Below are 18,902 nucleotides of genomic sequence, written 5' to 3'. Positions count from 1 at the left end.
AGATAAATAGTTGATTAGAATTAGCCACTCTTTCAAGAGCTGTAATTTAAGGTGCCCTCTCCTTGTCTTCACAGCCATACTGCATAGTAAAGGCCTTAACACTGAAATTGGGTTTGTTGAGTGTCAGGAACGAAATAGAATTAAAAATTGGTAAGGAATGAAGTATGGTACTTAAACATAGTATGGAAAGAGTATGCCAGAAGAGGGAGCTGTTTTAAAGATTAGAAAAAAATAGTGGGTTTTGGAAAGCTTATTACTGTAATAGCCAGCTATAGTGTGTACTAGCAGGCTTCAGGGTATCATCTGAATGCATAGGTAAGCACTGACTGTTTCTCTACTGTATGTGTATCACAAAAAAGTTAGTAGTTTTATAAGACCATTTTGTGTGACAGCGATTAATTGGTTTTGTTGGTTGTTGAGGATCATAAAAATGCCTTTTACTTGTGTTAGGAGGAGTGAAATAAAGGAAGTCCAGTTAGAGCAGAGAATATAAGGACTGGAGTGCTGGGGTTTCTGTTCCCAGCCTTTTCACGGGGTTGCTTTTCAACAGATGCCCAGTCATCCTCACAAATTGTGTACCAGACCACCAAACAAATCTTCATTCACATTTGAAAAATTTATATAATCTGTCACTCAAGTCTCTAAGCTAGCGTTCAGTTACAATCAGGTAACACTGAGTAAATAAATTAACAATAAAACCATAGCTGCCTAGAGTGAGACAACAAATACTTCCTCTCCTGGAATGTTTAAATCACTGACCAGCTCCATGGGCAGCTCCGCTCTTACTGATTGTGTGAAGTTCTTGTGCCAGGACATATATCATCTTCTGATTGTACAGCAGTAAATACCCAAAGGACATAAAGGAAAATAACTAATTACATTTAAGTACTTCAGGTCTTTATTAAAGGAGTCATTCATTTAACTTTGGATTTTGGTGGTTTGAATTAAGTAATCCTTTTAGATGCAATGAGAATTTTTAGATGAAAGTCATAGAGTGTAATGTTGAAATAAGCTACGTAGGACTCCTGTTTACACACTAACTTGCACTTTATTTTGCTTAATCCTGTATCACATAGTTTTGATGACCTGAAGCTGAGGCTGAAAAGCTGTTTCCTGTGTGGATGTGTATTTTCCATCATATTAACACTGTGCTTTATGTATTTTTCTTTACTTACCTCTACTAGTGTAAGATACAAGAAGTTGCACAGGTTCTATTACCTGTGCTTATTTTGACCATACCTCCCCTAACAGAGCAGTGCTGCTATTGTCCGTCCTCAGCTGAAGCAATGGAGCAGAGAAGAAGGGAAATTTAGGTGCTCAAAAAAGGTGATACTATTTAATATACCTGGTCCAGAGAATCAACTTAAGAACCTTGTTTGGTTGGAGTCTTGGCTCCTTTGACAAAGCATGTAGAGGATTACGCAGCTCAGAATGGTGTCTAGTCCAGCTGGCACCCTTGAGTCACATGCGGCTAATCAGCAGGAAACAAAAAAGTCTCAATTTTGCATCTAAAATTCAGTCCTGAGGTAGATGTTTATATCCAAACAGCTGAGCAGGATCCCCTCTCTGTGTGTACGCAGATACTCTATTTATTTAAGAAATGTTCTGTTACACATTAGCTTAGCAGCAGCGTTCATCTGTTCTCTGGTATTTGCAGTGCTTGAAATTAAACTTAGTCCTGAAGATTGTTATACTTGAGCAGAATATTCACTGTGGAACATCGTGCCTGACTGCAGGCGAGCCAGGAGAATCTGCAGCCCTCTCATGGAGAGAGGAAGAGAAATGCTGTGCTATTTTATCATGGCCTCTCCTGCACAACTCCTGCATAGGACTTGAAGCAACCACTTGATGCTTTGAATGTATAACTTATCTGCTGGGCTACTCTTCAGACTGGCTCTGGGAAAGCTAGCTGGTGTCCCTAAAATTTTCAAGAGCGTCTTTCCCTGTATCCCACCTGTCTGTGTTATGACCTTACATGATCAGCATCACAGAATTGGAGTCTTCCTGGAAAGTCTCTACCATTCCCTGCTTTATTAGGGTTTGAGACTTAAATAATTGAAGCTCTGTTTGGATTTGGGCAGCCTGTAAGGAGACTGGGTGGCAGGACTGGGCTGTTCATAGGGCTCTTGCCTTTGGGTAGCTTTTAGAGCCATCAAGTAAGGTATAAAGCAGACGTTGCTGAGTCTAAAGTAGTGTGGAAGTTAGAAGCTGTTTGTAGAGTGTATATTAAGACCCACCAGGCACTGGAAATCTAAGAGCTTAGTGCTTGGAGCACTTAAAAAACTTCCGAAGGCCATTATTTCACAATCCAAAATGTTTGTCAACAATACTGGCATAAGGTATTCCTGTTCCCACCACACTGTGCCACTGCACCCCTCGGTTATGCCAGAACAATAGTTTGAGAGATCATGCTGTGAATTAAATACATACATACATTTATTTCTGGGGTCTTTTTAAAGCTGGAACAGTTCCCCGTTTGGGTTCACAGCATGGCCCCGCAGCGTTGTGCCAGTGTAATTCAGGGGCTGGTGAGCCATGGTAGGGGGGTGGGAATGGCAGTCAGGGGAGAAGGTGGGAGTTCCTTCAGCTGGACTTGCTGCAGAACTTTCTGTTGTTAAATTATGGTGTCAGTCCACAACATGCAGCATATATATGTGGGTTCACACGCTTAGTCTTGAGACTTCTCTGGAAGGAGTTGGTACCCCACCAGTCACACCAGGTGGTAGTGATTCACTGAGAAGGCCTCTCCCTTGTGGCTTCTGCTTTTGTTTACACTGCAGCTCCAGATGAGGCTGCCAACTCTTTGCATTTGACCCTGAGTTCTCAGATTTTGACACGGAGAATTTGTATTTTACATTGCTTTGAAATATTTTTCTTCTGCCTGAATAAAAAAAAATTACAATGGGAAAGGAGCTTGCTTACTCTCCAGTAACTGGTATGCGTGATGCAAAAGCAATCAATGAGAACAGACTATACTGTAGAGTTCATAGTTTGTGTAGTATAGCAGTCCAAGTGAAAGGGTCTACACGGAGCAAGGCAACACCTTTTCCCCTTTCCCTGTGATGACAGGTGGCCTTCTCAGTGGATAAGGTAATAAGAGCACACCTTTCTATTTCAGTGAGACATAAACAGAGCAGAACGCTTTTAATTCACATGCTTGCATGGGATATGTGTTATACGTGACCATGTTTTTTAAATTTGCAGTTGAGCAGGAGCAAAAGCATACACACACACCCCCAACCCTATCTTCCTTATACTTCCAAAGCCGCTTCTTCCAACTTCTCTAGCCACTGCTTTATCTCTAGCATGAATATTCATGGCTTAATTACGAGATCAGTCTTATTTTCAGCTGACCACGTATTTTCTCAGATGACAATGCATATAAAGTACTGTTAACTGGTGGAGTTCTTAGTGGTTAGTAATGCTTTAATTTTCCTGCATAGATTATTTGGTCTGTTTATTTCTCATTTACAAAATGGGAATAATGAAATCTCTCTCAGTCAGGTGCTTGAGGACTTGTCAAGGGGATGTGCTGTCTCAGCTGAGACCAAGGTTCTTTGAGGGGTCTCCCCTTTATTTCACTGAGCTAAATAGTTTGACTTCCTGAGAATGCTATTCTTGGGGGATAACACTAGTTTGTCTGTACCTGTTTGATTTCTACTTTTAATCCCCATAAAACTTTGAATACATCAGTCAATTTTCCCCAAATTTTTTGGAGAGATAGGGGACTCAAAATGATACCAAAAAAATAAGAGTTTGGCTAGAAGACATACATGCTGGTAGAGCATCCCCTGAAGGAAAGGTGTAAGTGTGTTCTATCCCATATTATATATTAGAAAATTCAGTTCTTAGGACGTTGCTCTCTATTATTTTTACTGCTTATGGACTACTTGCTTGTGACTAATATTTTAAAATATGCTGACAGTTGTGCTTTGTTTACTGGGTCAGCCCACCAGCTTCCATTGTCTTGAGAAAAGAAAAAAAAAATTATTAAAAATAAAAACTTCCTCATGCAAAGAGGAGCCTGTATGTCAGATCTAGGCTTGAAATATGCCACTTTTGTTGAATTTCCCAGTGCTCCAGAAGTACCTCTGATGGGGGCTTGGCACATTTGAGCTTGTTAAGTTTGAGGAGGCAGAGTAATGACAGGATGGTTGAACATCCAACTGTGCTTTACAGTATTTCCCTCCACTAAATCTGGGTGGCAGATGTGACTTTACTGAAGTGACTTACTGAAATTTCTCAATCTGCAATCTTCTCTCGCTGTCCTCTCCCTGCTAATGAGGCGTCGTTTTCAGCATGGATCCTTCCTGCCTGCCTGCGTGCAGCGTAATCAGGAGAGGAAGCGATCCCTCTCCTGCAGCACGCGGAGGCTTGAGTTGGCCGGAGGCATGGAAAAGTTGTGTTCTAGGGTATTTTGACCATCTAAAAAAGGATCTGTTTCTCTTCATATGATGTCTGGGGTGGAAGCGAAGAAGAAATCCCCTACTGAAGGATCTACCTATGAAGGAAATCCAGTGTTTCCATGTGCATCATGTACAAATAATGCAATTAAAATGTTTAAAGCTACGGCACCAGTGTATAATGTACTTCTTCCTTTCTGGCAGCTGCTGCCAGAAGTACCTGAGCTGATATACATTTGCCTTGGTATTAAATATTTTGACCTAGTTATCTCCAAAAATAGTAAAAAATAAATATCTCCTTTCAGATTCTACTTAACACATGGCCTTGTTTCTGTCCTGACAGTAACCCCTATGGATCATTGACGCTATATTAGAAATAAATTTGACTCATTATGTTCAATATCTATGGAAAACAGTAAAACGAAAAAATCAGTAAGTCATAGCTCTTGCTCTTGTTTTCCTCTTACGGGCATGACGGAAGATTTTGATCATTGTCCTTATTCCCATTTTTGAAAACAATCCTCAGTTATTCTTGATGGATTTAGAAACTCCCATAAGAATGAATAAATAAATATGTAGTAATACGTACTTACACCTTTAAGTTTTAGATCTTTTATATCTGTTATTGCAGTCTTCTCTTAAGAGGCAGAAGCTCTTCACAGCAGGTCTTAAATGACTAAACATTTGCGCTTGTGAAGTGACTTGTGTTTATGAATGAGGAAAGTGTTTGCCTGAACGAAGTGTTTGAGTTGAAGTCTCCATGAAGCTTCTACTCAGGACCAGTACCGATAGCCTAACCACAAGGCCTTTTTCCTCAATTAGAGATAGTGGTGTCAATGAAAAGAATTTTTTCCTGAAGTTGTGGATTGGTAAATCTTGGTTTATCCATATGAAGAACAGTTTATTCTTTAATGTTGCATTTTTGAAGACTGATAACAAATGCAAAATTCATTTTCAAAATCACCTTAGACCGTTTGTTTCAAATATTACATTCCCTTGACAGTCTTGATACACAAAAATTGGAGAAACACATTTTCAGTCTTTTTTTCTGAAATTAGCTGTCTTCATGTTCCAAGTTGCTCTTTTTTTCCCGTCTGTCATTTTATTGTAAAAACTATCTTAAAAACCAAAAACAAACCCAAAAACCTAATACCCCAAATCCCCCAAATCTATGCTTTTTCATAACTCTGACCAATGGTACAGCATAGAGACATCTGTGATACAGATTTGAAAATGTGCTTTCTGGTGCCTTTTGAATGTATTGTTTGCTTCCTTCTTGTATATTATTCAAAAGTGATCAAATCTGCAGAGCTGTTTATCTGCACAAAACAAATAATTTGTGGTTATCTTGGGTTTTAATTGTTTATTTTTCTTGTCTTTGTCTTTTTCCTGCTGATGTTGTCTCATCAGGGTTGTTGTTATTCAGATGTGTTTCATAGGCTTTTTTGTGAACCCATTTGACACCAAGTCTCATGTTCCTCTTCTGCACACTTCCTTTGTTCTCCCCTGTTCTTTCAGAAGGAGGTTTGTTTTCTGCTGGTCCAATTCTGCTTCAGCCCCTGAAGCCGACTGAAAAATTTCCGCTGGGAATTCTTGACCCAGTGGGGAGCACACTGCAGCCTCTCTGCCAGCATTGGTTGTATTGGATCAGAGAGACCAACTACATCTGGGATGTTAAAAGTAGTTAAATCTGTCTTCATCTGCATAAGCAGATGCTTAAGAGACTCTCTATGTGTAGGTGTGTACCAGGAGACCCAATTAGATGTGTTAATTTTTCATTTGCTGTGGAGAAAACAGAACAAAAAATATTTAATTGTAAGTGCTAGAAAATCCTGGTTTCTACCTTTAAAAAATGTAGTGAAAAATTCACTATTCCATTATGAACTCTATTTTTTCAGTTTTATATCTCAATCTTAACTCCGTTCCAAGAACCATTAGTTTACAGGTGTATTAAAAAAATAATAAAATCAAGACTTTTTTGTATTTATGTACCTATTTTACCTGGTTGAGACATTAGAGGTAACTATTGAAATACATCTGTGGATTTTATAACCCTTGCAGTACCATGTAATCACAAAGTCCAGTAGGTTTGCAGTGGGCAAAATGAAGATTTCAGACTTTGTATCTTATGTGGCTGGAGAGATGCTGTTAATCATTCATATGAGAAGAGAGGCATGTGCTGTCCTGTCGCAATTTCTAGCTGGGATTTTTAATTCACAGGCTTCAGGCACAATTGTCACTTGGGCAAAACCAGTTGTGTTGGGTTAATTCAGGTTTATCGGGCCGTTTGTGGGATTTCTTTAGAGGTAAATGAACCCACATTTGTCCTAAAGGTGGAACAGTGTTAAAGAACAGCAGGCGAGCTTATTTGCTCTGCAGAATGTGTATAAAGAATGTGTGTTATAAAATCCTATGTGAAAGTTTCATAGCTGTATCAAGCTAAAAACTATGTGTGTATATATATATATCTATATATAGGGAAAAAATGTGAAATGTTCTTGAAAAACCTCTCTAATAAGCTCTGTTACTGGCACCTGGCTGAATCCTTCTGAGATTCCCTATTTTCACAACCCAAGCAAATATATTAAGGTGCTTTCCAGCCAAATGCATGATTCCAGAGTTAAGGAGGATCAAACAGAGTTTTCACATGTGTTTCGGCATAACGTCCTTGTAATTGTTTGCTCTTTGGCTGATGCTGCTCCCCTAGTGTACGGACTATAAACGGAATGCAGCACAAAGAATGCCAGTCCCCTAGATGTGCAAACAGGTGAAAGCTTAATTGTCGTGACTTTATGATGATCATTCAAATGTTATTTGACATGTTTTATTTGAAATCCCTTGACCCTGCGTGTCAGAGGAACCTCTGTGTTTCCTTTTAAGGCCTGATCATCAGCCGCGGTGTCGGTTTCTGCAGTTTTCTCCCAAGTGTAAGAACATCATTGTGTTTTTTACATGCTCCATTTAAATCCTTCTGACATCTGCGTGGGCTGCTTTCCATTCATTAACATAGGGGAGTTGCATCTTCTTCCATGGTGGCTGGTCAGACGCCAAAGGCAGATTAAGTTTCCCTGAGCGAGGAACTTGTCATTTAGGCTCTTCGAGCTGGAGCTGGGAGCTTTGGCAGCTCTGCGAAGAGGCAGTGAGAATCATTGCCACAAAAATGATTTTTGTGTGGTCCTGCTGTGCGCCCCTGGATTTCAAATTTGATTTATGGCTGCTCATTTAAAAAAAAAAAAAAAAGTCTGCATTTGGTTTTGTTGCAGGAGATTATCATGTAAATACTGTGGCATACATACTTAATTCTGAAACTGTGAATTATTTCTAAAATTAAACTTATGGTAATTGCTGGCATATTTTCCAGTTCCTCAAAGTTCTCTGTAAACCCTCTGTTGGCTGTGTGTTTCCCTTCTTATATTCATGTAGCTGCCTTTATTCCTTACGGTCCTGCTGAGGTCCCAGAGCAGACAGAAAGTAACTGCTGGAAAAGCGCATGAAGCACCACAGCTGAATGCCAGCTACTGCTCCTGCAGATGGTCAGACTTCTGGGGACATGCCTGAAAACGCTGGGGAGCATCTCACAGGACAGTGCACAGAACCCAAAAGCTTGTTTCAAAACAAGGTGCAAGAAACCTCGTCACGGTTTGAGATGGTTTAGCTACCCATACATTTCTTCTCCTTCACTTCCCACCACTCTTGGCATTGACTATAGACTGCTTAAATAAATCCCTTCCAGAACTGCTACGAATTATTTTCATTTTGTGTTTTAGTCTCAGTTTCATTTGAGTAAGCTGTATATATTTTTGACCTACCCCTTTCTGGAAACAAGGCTTTTCCTATATGTTTTGGTGTGTATCTTCATTTCTAACCTGAAACACTTTGCTGTTGTGGTTTACATTGTACATTCCTCAGTAAATCTGCAAATTATTTTTCCTCAGGGTTATCTAATGCTGGTGCTCTCTTAATGATAGTTTATATTTTGCATTAATATTTTCTGTTGCAGAAGAATTCAAAGTGCTTGACAATTTGTAAGCCACAAAAGCTGTTATTGCTTGTGGGAGGTAGCTATCATCTGTGGCTTTTTAAATAATCATTATATGCTTGTTGTTTTGCATTCAGAATTAACCTGATGGAATTGCACTAATGGCATACTGTGTATAAGTTTAAACTTCCCGAGTCTGAATAGCTGAAGTGCAACATCTCAAATATTAATATGTATTTCATTTTAAGACAGGCCAAGTTTGACTTTTTGACACTTTGTATAGGAAATCATGTGAAATCAGGATAAAAGTTATTCTTTATCAGTGAAATCCTGGGACAGATATTTAGTTTGTACAAATTGTTCTCTCTCCACTGTTAGTTGTCTTCATAAGAAGGAAGTGATTGGTATTTAAAATCTTGATTTGATGGAAAAAGCATTAAGGAGAAAGTTTTTGAAAGTGAAAGGCAGGCAAATGCATGTTTATAAGTAATTTTCATGTTTTTAACTATGTGAATGATTAAAGAGTAGTAGTTCCAGATCTTGAAAGCCTGTATCTGCAGTATATATAAGTGGAGAATATTTACCTCCTAATATAGCTCAAAGTTACACCTCTGCACATTTAGTCGTTCTGTACCATTTTGCTTTAGCTGTGGGTGGAACAGATCGGAAAAGGAAGAAGTGGATTCCCGTCTTCAAATTAAAAATAGAAAGACTTTGGGCTTAATGTAGAATAGCTGGATGAAATGTCATGTATTACGGAGAAGAACAGGAAAGGTGGCAGGAGTCCTTAGGTTGTTGAAACTTATGAGTACACCAAATAAAATGTCCCCACTGTGTTCTAATTCACTGTGCAAGTCGTCCCTTTGGCATGCTCTTTCCGTGAAATGCTTAGAAATCTTCTGTAAATTAAGCTAATATGCAGTGTATTGTAGTTTTGTGTCTTTTTCTGTTATGGTCACCATTTACAGCTAGTGTTTAAAAGACTTCTGAAACAACATAAACACTGTTGAAAATTGAGCACAGTTGAGAGTAACTGCTTAAGATGTGCTTCTTGGTTCAGATGACTGCAACTTGAGATGTGCTGGCATGCATGAATGATTCAGGTGCCCTGAGGTGTCTGAGGATTGATGTGGTATTCAAATGCTGGAGTAACCTTCAAATCATGGAGGTTAACACTGCAGTTACTTATGGTTTCCATTTTTTTGACACTTAGTTGCTGAGTGAAAGAACATAGGCAGTTTTGGTTTGATGTACTGGGAAATCCTTAAAATGCGCAAGTGAGCACTACATTGCCTGGGTGCCTTTGTGATAAGCCTGGTAGTTCTTTTTCTATAAAATAAAATAGTTTAATTGAACAATATATTTCTATTAGCTGTTACTGTGACTCTGTAGAATCAAAAAAAAATGGTTCAGGTTTTTTGTTTGCTCCCCTTGAAGTATTTTGTCAGGTAGCAGCTAAAGTAAAAACATATAAAATGACTGAAGTTGCAGAGATGTGAGTCTGAGCTATATTAGGAGATAAACATTCTCCACTTATAAATACTGCAGATGCAAGCTTTCAAGAGCAGGGACTATTAACCTGCATTTACTTAAGTCAGTGCAAATCTGGAATAACTCCATTGAAATTGAAAGTTCAATAAAGAATAAACTTATAGCTGCTTTACACGTGGTGATTTCTTTATAGAAATCTTTGCTGTTAAAATCTTGTTGATTTTCCTTCCCATTTGTGCCAGCGGTTCTCATTCATACCCCTTCAAGGCGTTTTAAAGCATCCGTAGCAGTTCTAACAGCTGACCCCTCAGAATGTCTTTTACCATGAGCAAATGCTTATGAAGAGTGGGGAAAGGGGGTTTCTTTTGCATTTATGGATCTTCTCTTTTACCTGCCTAAAATACACATCACATTTATCACAGGATAAAAATACCCTTTCCCTCAAAAAAGTATTAAGAGTGCCTTGAGATTTGGACAGTATTTGATGCAAAGCTTCACTGTTGATAAACAGTTCTTACTTCACTGCTCTTCAGCTGATGACTGAATCCTGAGAATATTTACATGTTAGGTTCACCTGGCTGATGATGGGAAAGAGCACCAAAATGTCGAAGACAGCTGTTGCCATTTCTCCCCCTTTCCTTGGTTTACATTATTAAAGGAGAGAAAAATGTAAAGGAAAGAGGCTGGTTTTCAGATTAATTTTTTGATTCCTTGATCTCAAAATACCTAATTGCATTATATTCCAGGTCTAAGTGTAGTGCCAAAACATCATGAACTTTTGTACCAGAAAAGACACACTTTATTTTGGATTGCTGCTACTTTCATCTTCAGCCTTGCTGAAAGACAAGTTTCCTCTATGTAACATCAATCCAAGGAGCTTGACAGATGATGTCTAGATTTGATTTTATTGTCTCTGGGGCCCTCTATATTATATATTTTTGACATATGAAAATGTGCAGTTGTACAGATGTGTGACCCTTGTGAGTTTTAAATTGTTTTTCTGGAAATCAGTTTGCAAAAATTTGATCATGCATTCTGGACTTTATATATACTAAAAACATTTTTTTTTTTAATTCTCCTTTAATGTTAAGCTTACAAAGAGACGCTTAGAGCATATAATAACTAATACTGTGGTTTTGTTTTTTCCCCAAATCCATGTACTCCAGTAAAAATGTTAAGATCAGTAATTTTATTAAGGTTGAAAAACACCATCAGAGGCACTTTTTGCATGTAAGTGAGGGATGAAGCGTGTGTGATGTATTACCTGGAGTGGAAGGCTTCCCTGCTCTGCCCACGTATCATCCCTGGTGAGCAATGGCATCAGCTCCTAGGCAGGTGTCTGTGCTGGAGGTGGCTGTGGCTGGCGGGTGCACCGCTGCTCTGCGGCGAGTAGGCTGCCTTCTGGAAGCCCTGGACCGAGGGAATGCCTCTTGCGAGAGCAGTGAGCTTACTGTGGGTTACCTGAAGAGCAAAAGGGTTGAAGTAAAAGAAGACAAAATGAAAATGCCCACTATAGAAAGGGAAGAAGTGGAATAAACCTAGTTTTTACCTCCACACACCATTTCTACAAGTAGTAATTTGATTACAGCTCTGATTCTTCTTCTCTGTCGCTATCAATACTTATATGGCTCAGCCTCTGTTATTACAAAGGAGTTTACACAATTTTAGTGAGTTGGTTTTTTTTTTCTCTCATACCCTTTCAGTAATACATGTCTTTGTCTTAAAAAGTGAATGCCTTGTTACACAATGCTGCTCTTGCTGCCTTCTGCTGTTGGTGATATCCAAACTAAGAATTGCCTAATATGTGAGTGAAAGACATGTAACTGAGCAATCCTAACCAAGATGGTGGGCTTTCCTGGTGTCTAAATGATAATAAGAAATCAGTGGAACTACCCTGGAAAATTAATAAATAAATAGAGAGAAATTATATGTTTTTATGTCTGTGTGGAATTTTTATACATCCTATGGGAATCAGGAAACAAAATCTGCTTTGTCTTCATATGGATTTATTCTCTAACTTAAGTCCCTTGACACTGTCACTACTGATATCCAAAAGAGAGGAAAAAAAGGAGGAATAGAGATCAAGAGTTTTGTTTGGAAATCCTGAAATCCCTACCAGATATATGTTTTTATCTTTGGGACAGTATTTCAGTTTCCACTTCAGCAATGGTACCTGACTGTCGATATCATCACTGTTAAACAACAGATTTAGGGCAAGGTGGTCTGCTCTCTCAGGGCAAGCCAGATTTGTCCAGGCATCAGCCTCTTCTGAGAAGTTCTGTGTCAAGCTGATGGGATGCAGAAGGGAGGACAGATTCTGCCGTGGTTCTAGAGCACAAGGGTTGAAAAGGAAAGAGCTTCTCAAGAGGCGTGGAAGAGGACAGAGAGAATATGAAGTTGCAAGCAGAAAAAATTAATTTGGTCCCATGAGTTCAAAATAAAAATGTCCTCTCCTCTAGGGTCAGTACAGACCTTTGTGTTGTCAGGATACCACATACTTATTTTGAAGTTGTAACATTGAGATATTCTGGAGGGCAGACATCTGGATCAACTGATATACGCTGTAGTCTTACTGATATTTTTATAAGACCTGGGGGTTTCTTTGCCCAGTTTTCATGTATCTGTGACTTGATGGGATAGCTAAGCACGCTGATTAACCTCTGATGGAAAAGGAGATTTTTCTCTTGTGTTGAGCTTTAATTTTAGGTTCTGCAATTTCAAAGTAATTCTGTAAAATGCTTCTCATGGGTGCCATTGATCAATGGAATTAAACCAGTTCAATAGCAGAGCCAGATAAAAATTGGAAATGTACTAGAGAAAATAAATTAACAAATTGGTGTATAATGCTGTTTATTTTACTTTGAAGCAGATTGCTTGCTGTTGGAAGGTCAGTATTGACTGTGCTTGTATGTTTTGTTTTTTGGCAGGTAACCCTGGACTGGCAGGTTATTACAGGACCTTTATACAGGCCTTATATTGCGGACTAAATCAGCAGTATCCCGTTTGGGTTGTGAGCCATGCTGGACATTGTAAGCCTCCTAGTGGTATGGAAATGATAGAAGGTACAGTACTATAATTTGTACATACAAATATTTGTACACACACCCCCCCCCCGATCTCACTAGCAGAACTTGTGCCTATTAAAAACAGCATGACATGGTTTTTAAATGCCTCCGTTATATTTCCACAGAACAGTTGTATAAGAGAAGTTACTGAGGAAGAGAGTATTTTTATGTAAATTAGATTTGCCAGTCAAATAAGTGCTATTAAGAGAATAAGAGAGTTTGCTAATTTCAGTCTTTAGAGACAAGTTATAGAGAAGAAGGTCTAGAATGCATTTATGTTGAGAAGAGTAGATTAGAAAAGTACATTTTTTAATGAAATGTCCAATTCAGAGATTGAGTACTTGAGGAGAGACTTAATTATCTCTGAATTCAAAAATAGTTGTACTAAATTAACGAATTTCCAGGAGCAAGTAAATCTTTCTGAGACTGGGGTATGGAGGGTTTGCAGAGTGGGGGTTGCTTATTTATCTGTTAAAAGTCTTTTGACACGCAAATCGCCAGCGAGATATGGTAGCCAACTCTAAGTGGATATCGTTAATGTCCAGCGTTGTAAGATGGGAGGAGCCAATAGCGAATCCTGTCCTAAAAGCTGCTTAGTGTCAGAAGGCCTCTGGACTTGGTCAAGCTGCAGTGATGTAGCAGTAAATCAGTATGATTCCTTAGGACCAAAAGGTTCAGCAATGTGAAGCAACCTGAAAATTTTAAGGAAAACTGCTTTAGCTGTTTAGCATAACTTTCCCTCACTAACTTTTGCACCTGAGCTTCTAAGCCTTTTTATTGGTTTACTTAATCTCAAGTTTGAAACTGAAACATGAAACCTGTATTTCTTTGGTAAAATTCTTGCCAGTGTTCAAGTGTCAAACTACCAAATGCTAGCGCTGTCTCCCGATAGGTGAGAAATCCCTAGGTTTATAATTTCTGGTGCGGTGTTAACCATGGGATACAGCTGAGTTTATTACAGAGAACATTTGTAGGTCTCATAACCTGCCTTGGGATCATGTCTGTAAGTGTGTAGTTAGTGAAAAGAGCCTTCGATGGTGAGAGATGTGTTTGGTGGCTTGAGATTGTTGAGCTAGTTGGAATGGAGAGGTTTTTAGATGGGGCCAGCAGGGATGTTGTACAACTGTCCCACTTCCACTGTGACAGCCCCTGTGCTGCTAAGGAAAGCATAAATCTGGGGGAGGAGAGCATCCAGTAGGAAAAAGGGAGCTGATGTCTAAGTTGAAACCAAACCTCCAGCTGAGTTCACAATGTCCTTTTGCACCGACAATGCTTCTGTGAGAGAGGAGGCCTTCAAGGATGTGGTAACTTGTTAGGATGGACAGATCAGAAGTGAAGTACCATAAAGATGGGTGCTGTGTCAAGTTTCAATATATTCACGCATGACCTGCAGAATGAAGGGAAGCAGTGAAATTTCTCAGTTTTTGGATGGTACTTCATAGTATTTAATTACTGGGAAGATATTAGATGTCAGGGAACTAGAGAAGGATCTTATAAAATGTAATTAGTGAGCAAAAAGATGGTAGACGAGTGTCAGGGTGCATAAATATGAGTTAATGCATCTGACAAAAAAGATCTCCTTTAACTGTGCGTGGGCGATCCTGAACTTGGAATTAATTTGTAAAGCTCAGGGAAGATACTGGTGTCATCACTGACACTTCTGCAATATCATCTCTCATTGCACAGCGGCAGACACAGTTTAAGTCAACAAAACGTTGGACATAACCAGTGTTACAGACATTGTTTTATTACTGTATATAACCATATAACTGCATCATGAATACTAGAGTGCAGTTCTGGTGGGCATCTCAAGGACGACATTTCAAGAGTGAAGTTGGTGGGTGTATGGAGAAAGGGAACTAAAACAACAGGGAGGAAGCAGCTTCCTTGTTATGAGGATCAAATGGCTCTTTGGTTTGGGGAGCAAAATGCTGCTCAGGAGCGTGACTGAGGATTCCAAAGTCTTGACAGTAAATAAAGTAAATGCAGAATAAAATACACCAGATTCAGTATTGGAGCTAATGGTAGTAGCAGGTTTAAAACAGATAAAGTATTTATGTGGCAGGGAAAAAATGTAGGGAACTAGCAGCCAAAGCACTGTGGGCAAGTTATATTAGCGGACTTAAAGCAATAAAACAACCTCATGGACAACTGGTCCATAAACAGTTGCTGAGAGACAAGTTCTTTGTTGTGCAGGTGCACTGAGGTCCTTGCTTTGGACACAGACCTTCTCCACACTTCCCTGTGCTGATTCTGGTCCCAGTGCCATCTTGTGGCAGGGCTGTGAGCCTGAGAGATTCACTGCAAGGGGGAGGGATGCAGAAAGTGGCCAGGCTTGGTTTCTCTCACTGAATAGCATCTACTCTTGACACTGCTGAGCTTGGGGGACTCACTTGCCTGACCCAATAAGGTGTTTTGTGTGTTTTCAGTATCATGTGCTAGGATCTGTACTTACTGGTGCACTTACTGTAGCACCATGGAGCTAAGGAAAGCATAGAAAGCCACTGATGGATTGTTTAAAAAATAATGAAAAGACATTTATGAGATTGTTTTCATATTTATTTTATTAGGAGCACAGGAGCAGGAAACTCACGTCCTGTCATTAGTATACATTTAGACAGTATTCCAGAATATTCCATAGGGAGCCTTCTTCAAGCTAGTCTTCTAAGGAAACCCTGAAAAGTTTAGTGACCTTTGTAAATAATGATGTTACTACGGTTGCCATGGGTAATACACTGTGCTTCGCAGTAGATTTAATGTAATGAAAGAAGCATGGTTCATTTGATACAGACTCGAGGGAAGGCACAAAGCGGCTAGAAGACCTTATCTTTTGCCATTTTATGACAATGTGGGTTGCCTGCAGTGGGTGAAGAGATTTGGGATAATTCTCCCACATCCCGATGGCACAAAAGAAATTAAAAGCAACTTTTAGATAGTAGAAGCTGATTCCCTTTCTTTGATTTATTTATTGTCAGAAATGTAATTTTCATGAATTGACTATAAAGATGTGATCAAAACCACTAAAGAAAAAATTGAGCATCTTTGCAATTTCCCAGGTGACTGACTGAAAGCAATAGGGAGTCATGGACTCATTGCTCATGTTCTGCTCCTTTTCCTGCATCCCACGGGAGTTCTTAATTGTTATTTTGTGGCATTATAGCAAAAGCCCCCACAACCCCAAAGACCAACAGAAACACATACATAGGGACAGATAATTCTGTTCTCTGCAGCTCTTTGTTGCCTTCAAGGTCTTGGATTTCTCAGGCAAAGTTCCTGTATCAAAAACCACTATATAGGATTGTGACAACCATGTCAGTTATTAATATGCTGCATAAAACCAGAAGAAGGGGATATTTTGGCTAAGAACTGGGCACAAACTGTTACTGTAAAAATTCCATGTATTCCTTCATGCTTCTGATGGGCATTACGTAGTGCTTCATTTGAAATAGCCTCATGCAAATCCTCTAAGTTCAGTATTTCTCAATAAGAAGGATGAGGGCATAAATTGACAAAGGCAACATTTGAATCTCCAACACCATTGGTTCTTGAGGTTTTTCAGATTGGAATCTAGCTAATCGAAAATGAAAAAAAAAGTGGGGAAAGCTATTAGGAAAGAAGAATTCATACTGATGCATTTAGAACAGTGGTCTACAAACTTTTTGGATCATGCACTTCTATCAGTAAAAAATTTCTATCAGTAAAAAATTTTTTGAGCACTCACCCCCAATATATCTTTTTTAAAAAATAATTTATATACATGTACTACTGCATTTCTGATATTTTTGTCTTGCACCACAATGTGAACGCACCCCACTTTGCAGACCACTGATTTAGAGTGTGGAAGCATTTAAGCAGTACACTTAACATACAAATAATGCTGCCTGTAAAGTAATAAAGGGTTTAAAATGAAGCAAACTGTGTTGGAATAATATGCCTGATTATATTTAGATCAAGTAGATTTTGAAAGTCTCAGAAAGACTAAAGCAAGTTTTCCAACAGCAGCCATCAATCACAGACTAATTCCTAATTTTTTGGAAGCATGGCACATAATGATTTGAAAACCGAACAAAGATACACCCTTCATTTTAACTTCTGCACGATATCCTTCTATTCAGAGAGCTCTTGCAAGCTATGCTCCACAGAGACACACAACATTAATTGAACATTTCATTGCTGTAATTCTGCTCCTAGCAATCAATCCGCTGTGCAAAAAGATTTGAAACTTATTTCTACTCAGTGAATGCAATAAAAAAATCATGCCTCAATTTCAACTTCTTTATCCTCCTCCTTAGCTTTTTAAAAAGCAGTTGTTTTGAACAGTGCTGTGACTGTAAAACAGGCCAACATCAATCCTTAGGTGTAGGCAAAATTACAAAAAGGAGAGTAGTTTTCTAGCTCTCATTTTGTTTAAAACTGGCATAGTCTGTGTATGCTTTATAAATGTTAATATAATCTTAAAAATATTGCTTTTTTTCTTTTCAGTGCCTGATATTGAGACTTTGACTCATAGTTTTCCTAATGATTAAGATGTTCATGCCTCTTGAACAGATGCTACCTAGGAACAGGTTCTTTTATAATACCAAAACCCCTGCCTACTTACTTACTCCAATCGTTTACCATGCCAAATATATTATGATTGTATCGTAAGTCTTTTTAAGGTGCAGGCATTTGCACATCACTTTGTTCTACCCATGTTCATAAGAAAGGAAAAATGTATACAAATAGATCATAATTAAGATATAGCAAATCTTTCCTTAAAAGTAAAAATAATAGGCAGGTATACCCACAGTTGATTTATTTTTTTTAAGTTCTGGAGCTTCTTTTAATGTGTCACTCCATTGAAGAATTTGCATTACACTTCTTTTGAGATTTCTGATCTGATAAGATATTCTCCCACGTCAAACCAAGTAACTTATTAGAAGTTGTGAGGGTTTATTTAAAGTGCAAGTTATTCTTTCCTATATGAATGTGTTAGAAGTACACTATAGCTCAGTGCCCTCGCTGTCAAAATAGAGGCTGCTGCCTGAACGCTAGTATCTGTAAGCTAGTATTTTCCTAGGGATTAAGTGGGTGCTCGTTTGACTTAGTTGCAAGACTAAAGGCAGGTCATGTTTTCGTGGTATATAGCCATCATTGAATGTTTCATTTTATGGGTAGTGAACTCAGAAGAAAATAAATTGTGTTGGATTGGTCTCTTTTAAACATACGATTTCCTTTAAACAGGAACAGAAAACAGTTTAAGGAAAGAATGAAAAAGTACTTGGTGCTTTTTAAAGAAATTAAATCGTTAAACAATGTTACTCTTAAATACTTTGTGGACTTCTTGATTTAAAAAAAATATATGGGTAAAACTGAAAAATAAAATTAAAATAAAAAATATTCCATATTTATTCACACTCAAGTTATTTTGTCAAAATGCCAGTATAGCTGCTCAGCTTGTGGGAATGGGCATTATAATACATTATGAATTGTGGAGACTGAAGCTCTATACTTTATATTACGAAATCCAGTTGAGCAGAAATGAGTGCTGCAGAAGGACTAAAGACCCATGTTTAGGAGTAGCTCCTCTGATGGCAATGAACAGTAGCCAGTTGGAAGCTTTTCAACAGCCTTTCAACTTCTTTTGATAGGAAACGAACTGCTAGTTAAAACTAACACATATCAGTGAACAAATCCTGAAATTATTCATTGCTAATTTTATACACATTGCTAATTCAAGTGCTGTGTTATGAATATCCCACTTTAAAATAAGGACTAAAAGACTCAATCTTGCCCAAAATTTCTTTAAAAGCTGTGGAAAACAGGAGATTAGATAGGAAACCCTTGACGCTCACTCCCTCTAACACATCCCTCACCCCCCCTTTTTGGCACCCTGGTTGGCTTTTGCCAGTAAAGGCTGTATAGACGACAGGTGTACATACATAGCCATGTCCTAGAATGGTCTAATTCTGTGGACATCTGCTG

The 18,902-nt window shown here is 38.6% G+C and overlaps 1 protein-coding gene across 2 annotated transcripts in view; it reads left to right on the top strand.

The window, feature by feature from the left end:
- Positions 1–18,902, top strand: part of LDAH (lipid droplet associated hydrolase) — a 123,436-nt gene that overhangs the window by 18,527 nt on the left and 86,007 nt on the right. For both annotated transcript variants that reach the window (XM_087776156.1, XM_087776157.1), the window contains one exon: positions 12,801–12,935. In XM_087776156.1, coding sequence (XP_087632282.1) covers positions 12,801–12,935 — 135 coding nt within the window. The remainder of the gene's footprint in view (positions 1–12,800; positions 12,936–18,902) is intronic.

This window comes from Nipponia nippon, unplaced genomic scaffold, assembly GCF_047370975.1.
Source record: "Nipponia nippon isolate SJK-2023a ecotype South Korea unplaced genomic scaffold, ASM4737097v1 scaffold_4, whole genome shotgun sequence".
In the NCBI taxonomy this organism is placed as follows: domain Eukaryota; kingdom Metazoa; phylum Chordata; class Aves; order Pelecaniformes; family Threskiornithidae; genus Nipponia; species Nipponia nippon.
This window is presented reverse-complemented; position numbering and strand designations above follow the sequence as displayed.